We start from the raw sequence: 6086 nt of genomic DNA, 5'->3' as shown, positions 1-6086 counted from the left end.
CCCAGACATCAATCACTTCATTACTGTAGCTCATGTAGCTCAGGAACATTTGGGTCTTTTATTAATAATTACTTCACCCCTCTCTTTTATTGGCTATTGGCTGCATCTGGCTGCCAGCAGTCCGTGCCACCATTGGATGTTGACAGTTGCTGTACTTACTTGTAATTGGCTGCGTCCTGTGTGCACCACCAGTCCCAGCAATGGAATGATGCCTTCAAGTGCTAATGGGAAAAATCTCACTCTCATCATCAATTGAGGTCTATGTCAGGTTGAAAGTGACATTCTAGCAAACGGTTTATACATGTATGTTATATAACTTCAACAATGCGTCAAGTTGTAAGATGATGTTTGTGCCCTCCCTTACGGGAAACGACAATGCCAACATATTATAAGATGTTAATGTAGCCTTGTATGAAAAAGTGATATGTTTGACTATCGTTCTTTTCACCACTATTTAACGCTACTATTCGTCTTTCATAGTTAATTATCCTTGCTTGTTCCTGGGCTCTCCAGGAACAAGCGTGAAGTGCTGTAGTTTCCCGCGGGCCCTGAAGGCAGCAGTAGTGTTTGCTGAACTCGTGCTGAGCGGATCTCACTACAACAAGTGAGTGTCAGCAAGCATGTCCGGTTAGTGTACCTCAGTGGAGCTGGCTGTGATCATCACTACATGTGCTCATTGGGTGAGTGTCCACACTAACATCTGCGTTTCCCCCTGTCTTCAGAAAACAACAACACAATGAACGACTGACGATCGATCACGATGCCCAGTCCGTGAACAGTCATGTTGTTGCCGTGTGACTTCAACTAGTTGCTGCTGTTCATGAATTAGTTTTTCAGTGTGCAGATCACCGGCAGTACTCAGCACCAGCTGATTGTTTGGGCTTTCACAGGTTTCCAAAGCACTGTGTTAAATGGAGCTAGAGGACCAATGGTGGAGAGGACAGCTGGCCACAGACATATACCAGGCACTACGGTACAAAGTGAGTGGGCCACAACTGCTGCTGGGATGGCTACCAACACAGACATGGAGGAGAAGTCACCTTTTAAGTGTTTTTTTAAATGTTACTTTATTCATTGTTTTTATGAGCATCTCATACTCCATCTATTGCTAAATCAATGTTTCAAAGGGATGTAATGTCATGGGATAAACCACCTCATCCTATTTTCCAGGGGGGTCCCAAACACTAGTGGGAAACAGAAATGAACAATAATACAGAACCAACAAGCGAACGTTAAAGTTGCAACATTAATACTAGATACAGTCAAAGGAGAGAAAAATCATTCTATTAAAATTGAGGAATGAAGCAAATACAAGAAATCAAGTAACAGTAACATCACTACTGAAAACACAAGCTGTTTGGTGTAAGACGAGAAAACATTTTAGAATATGCTAAATGATGACAGACAACTGATTTTTAAAGGTAACGTATTCCAATCAGAAGGAGCCCGAAACGTGAACGATTTTTTTACTCTACTCTTTTTGATACAGAGGTGACAGTAAAGAGGGTCTGAAGGAACAAATATGTGTTTTGTGTTGAGCCACTTGTGTGTCTAACAACAATGTTGTGTAAAGATAGAAAAACCAACAAGATACAACGTTCAATGTATGTCTCTGTGTTTATTGCATTTGTGATAGAGCAACCAATGCGCTCATTGTGAGAACTGTTATTATTTATAACTCAGTCATTTTTAAGGTTTCGACCTTAATATGTAAAGCACCTCGAGATAATATATATTGTAATTTGGCACGATTTGAATTTAATTTTATGTCGGCCCTGACAAATCCATCAGACTAGCTCCAAGTGTGTTTGTGTGTATTCCGTATATTTTTTCTTTACATTGTATTATAACAGATTATAAACCAATGACCATAGAGTTTGTCGGCCCTGAGATCTCAAAACTGTATCTTCTCTAACAGGAACTCAAGTTGCCGTCGTACAAGGGCCAGTCTCCTCAGCTGAATTTGAGACGATACTATGCGGACCTCATAGCCGTTGTCAGCAACCACTTCAGACTCTGTCCTGCAGCCAGACACCTGGCTGTCTACTTGCTAGACCTCTTCATGGACCGCTATGATGTCACAGAGCAGCAGCTTGCCGTGGTCTCACTCTCATGTCTTCTGTTGGCCAGTAAGTGACCTCACACTCCCAAGTGTCTGACTGCTCAGACTCTGCATTGCTCTTGTGTTTGGTGACCAGCTCCAAATCTTCCTCGCTGCAGGTAAGTTTGAGGAAAGGGAAGACCAGGTTCCAAAGCTGGAGACGCTGAACAGCCTGGGCTGCATCAGCTCCATGAACCTGATCCTGACCAAGCAGGGTTTGCTGCACATGGAGCTGCTCCTGCTAGAAACCTTCCAGTGGAACCTGTACCTGCCCACGGCCGCTCATTTCATAGAATACTGCCTGTCTATTGCCATCCATGAGGGAGACCTCCATGATGGCTGGCCCTTGACCTGCCTGGAGAAGTCTAAATTATACATGGCCAAGTATGCTGATTATTTCCTGGAGGTTTCTTTGCAAGGTGAGTTGTATTTCAGGTCTTAGAAGTGGATATGATTAGGTTTACACTTAGCTGACGTTGTGTCACTTGCTTGTAGCATTCTCCCAAGCCGTTTTCAGACATGACCTGTGGGCAAAATTGAATTGGATACAGAGTTTACCCACAGTTTGCATTTCACACATGCACAACACAGTGGGAGGTTCCCTGAACAGACGCGATCACAACAGCAACAAATCCTCCGCATTATTCAGGTTTGAGGTGGAGCAGCCGGATGCAGCAGACAGAGGCAGGAAGTGATGTATTAACATCTGCTCTTATCACCACAACCTCTTGACACCTTTGTCTGTATCTTCCGGTTTTTAGCACAGTTTTTTCACTGGGAGACATCAACACCCCCCACTCGCTCGTTGTTAACCCAGCGGGGGATCCCTGCTGGGCTCTCGCATCAACTTCTCCTGGGTTTTTTTTAAACTGCAAATCCAGGGCTCTCACCCTGACATTGGCGTTCACACATGCACCTCCTCAAGAGAAAATATCGAGGAATTGGGCGCTCAGTGTATGTCTGAAATCAGCTTTAATGAAGCAGTTTTGTATTAGCAGTCACTGTTTTTAATACTGGTTTCAAGTGCTTGTGCTGTTTTCATCAAACTTTAACTCCTTAATAATCTTTACTGTGGTAAAACGAGCATTGAGATGTTCAAATCTGGCCTCTACTCAATTCTGACAAAGTGTCTGCAATTTTTTCCTCCATTGCAGAGCATTGCATTTTGTTTGTGGCGCTGGTGATGGATTGCTGTTTTCTTTCTCCCCCCAGATCATGTGTTTTTGTGTTTTGCCCCGTCTCTACTGGCGGCTGCGTGTGTGGCCGCCTCCCGCCTCGTCCTCCACCTGTCCCCTACATGGCCGCCACAACTGCAGCGCCTCACAGGCTACACATGGGAGAACCTGGTCCCATGTGCTGAGAAACTACTCATGTGTGTATCTGAAAAATACGCTGTATTCTGTACACGCTTGTCAACAAGGACAATTAGTTTCAGTGACAGTAATGCAGATAGATACTGACAACTTTCTGTTCAAGCTGTCACACAGACATTAAAGCCAGGGTTGGTAATCTTGGAAAAGCTCGCAAGAGCAGGCTACACTTTGAAAAAAATGCAATTGATAAATCCAACCTCCTCATCTGGCCTTGTGCTAAATCTACGCACATGAGCATGCAGTAGCTGACAACTGCTAGAAGCTGAATTTTTCGTCCTGCAAGGGCCACAGACAGTTTTTTTACTTTTTTTCCAGACAAATTTACTTATTGTTGTCTGTGGGGACGTGGAGAGGATTTCAACAAATAAGATAGAAAGTGCAATCTTTAAATCTGACAGAGCAGTCGACCCTCAGCCTCGATTCTCTCTCTCTCTCTCTCTCGCTCTCTCAAATATGACGGTACACAACTGATCCTGTTCTATCTCTCTCTACTCTCCCCTCTTTGCCACCCACCTCTCCTCTCTTCCCCATTTCTCTCCGCTCACCCCGACCAGTCGAGGCAGATGTCCGCCCACACTGAGTCTGGTTCTGCCAGAGGTTTCTTCTGGTTAATGAGAATGTTTTTTTCTCTGCACACTTGCAAAAGTGCTTGTTCATTGTGGGAGCAGTTGGGGTTTCTCTATGATTTTTAAGGTTTTTACCTTACTGTGTAAAGTGAGATAATGTATGTTATGATTTGGCGCTATACAATTTAATTGAAACATATTACCAACCCTAACTTTAAGAGCAGTCAGTAGCCTAAAAACTTCCTTCTGTACGTTTAAAGAGGAGACGCATGTCAATCCATATTGTGATGCTCATCCTGTAGCACTAAATTTCCTCACTAATCAGCAGTGCAACTCTTTGTCCCTGTGTATGTGTCACAGTGCACATGACAGTGATGTCAGGGAGGCCAACAAGCAGAAGTGTCAGCAGCAGCAGCAGCAGATGGTGTACCACAGTTCTGGCCAGACAGCCACTGTGGCCCAGTGCCTGCACCGGCCCAGCTTGCAGTATCCCCAGCAGGCCAACCACAGGTCTGCCTCCTACCTCAGCCACTCCACCACCAGTCTGCCGGCTCCCAATGGCCCCCAGCACAGCAGCACCCAGGCCATCTCTGCCTCACTGGATCCAAAGTCCAACCTCACAAACAGGGCTTACCAAGTCAGCATGCACTACACCTGTGCCGCTCCGTGTTTTGACAGATGATGGATTTCTAGGATTTAGTCGTTTTTTGAAAAGGAAGAGAAAAGTGTTGGGGATCTGTTTCTCCTCAACATAACAGAATACCCTCGAAGGGAAAAAAAAAGCGTGTTTTTAATTTGAAGAGACTTGATGAAATTGTGGCAGCACTTTGAACCATAAGGTGAACGCAATGTGCAATATGCATACTCTGCTGTAATTTTCTGTGGAGAGCCTGCTTGAGGATTTTTTTGTTTCACGAAGTTTGAGATATCTGTAATGAATGTTGTTGTGAGGTAACTAGAGGCAGAGTTTGCACCGCTGTACTGACTAGTGTTACTGTATAATTTAGCTACAGACCAAAAGTCTTGTAATTAAGCCAAAATACCTCAGAAGTATTGTACGTATTCACCTTGTGCCTGTGTTATTTAGGGACATTACTGTTTAGTTAAACAGGAATTAATCAAAGGGATTTACGTCGGTGCCTCGAATTTTGTTTTGAGTGTTATTTGTGTAAGTAGTAAAGAATATTTTCCTCTAGATTTCAATTTATTTGCAGAGAAAATTGTTGCTCTTCTGTACACAGAGGATTTCGGTCAGTGCTGTGCACTTCTATGAAGATAGTTTTAAATAAAATACAAAACTGTGTTGGTTGAACTGAAATGTTGTCCTGTTGATTTCTTTGATATGTTCCCTAAAATGAGGTTCTGGTTCAAAATGGCATCTTTATATATTACTGTATTAAAATCCTTACACTACTTGAAAAATGTAAGTAAATGTACTGTGCTTGAGCATTTCTACTTGTACTCCATTCAATCTCAGAGAGAAATATTTTAGTTTTTACTCAAATTTTTATTAAAACCAGTGAATAAATCTGCCATGAAAGTGGAATATTTTCAACTTGTGTAAACTGTAGTCAGGTATTTTTATGAATATTTAGGTGTGAAGTGACATTTTTACTTTTTAATAATCACTTATTCTGTCTATTTTATAAAGTTATCCAACTTTAAAAAGTTAATTGCTCTTTAAATAATAAATGGAAATGATCAAACTAGACAGGCAGATTCTTCCACAATCTATTTTAAGAGAAAAACACAACCGGATGTAAAATGCTTAAATCAGTCCCATCTTTATGATTTGCTGTCTTTATTCCATCAGGTAGTGTTATTGAGATTTTCAGTATCTTCTTTTAAGAGAGAGACATGAGAAGAGGAGACATTCACAATCAGTAATTAAATAAACGGAGGAGTTAATGAGTTAATCATTAAAAGCAACAAGGAGTTGATAAATAAAAAAACAACATAGAGGCAAAACATAAAAACAATACAACAAATAAGACCAATATTGAATCAAGAATCGTAAAAGATATATTACAAAGTTTTAAAATCACT

General features: G+C 41.9%; 1 protein-coding gene across 1 annotated transcript; it reads left to right on the top strand.

Moving 5' to 3' along the window:
- Window positions 1-547: 547 nt before the first annotated feature.
- ccnj (cyclin J) lies at window positions 548-5358 on the top strand. Its single transcript, XM_034609408.1, has 6 exons — window positions 548-680; window positions 891-980; window positions 1919-2129; window positions 2221-2520; window positions 3314-3473; window positions 4401-5358. Exons 2-6 carry the CDS (start codon window positions 912-914, stop codon window positions 4720-4722), a joined length of 1062 nt encoding a protein of 353 aa, XP_034465299.1. The 5' UTR covers window positions 548-680; window positions 891-911; the 3' UTR covers window positions 4723-5358.
- The last annotated feature ends 728 nt before the right edge of the window (window positions 5359-6086 follow it).

Source organism: Hippoglossus hippoglossus, chromosome 15 (genome assembly GCF_009819705.1).
Source record: "Hippoglossus hippoglossus isolate fHipHip1 chromosome 15, fHipHip1.pri, whole genome shotgun sequence".
Lineage (NCBI taxonomy): Eukaryota > Metazoa > Chordata > Actinopteri > Pleuronectiformes > Pleuronectidae > Hippoglossus > Hippoglossus hippoglossus.
Note: the sequence above shows the minus strand (reverse complement) of the source record. Positions and strands in the feature narration are given on the sequence as shown.

Bases quoted from the DNA above. Each gene is read 5' to 3' on its own strand.
- ccnj (XM_034609408.1), top strand. From the start codon at position 912: ATGGAGCTAGAGGACCAATGGTGGAGAGGACAGCTGGCCACAGACATA. The intron at 2,521-3,313 runs GTGAGTTGTATT...TTCTCCCCCCAG, and splicing joins CCTGGAGGTTTCTTTGCAAG to ATCATGTGTTTTTGTGTTTT. The intron at 3,474-4,400 runs GTGTGTATCTGA...TATGTGTCACAG, and splicing joins TGTGCTGAGAAACTACTCAT to TGCACATGACAGTGATGTCA.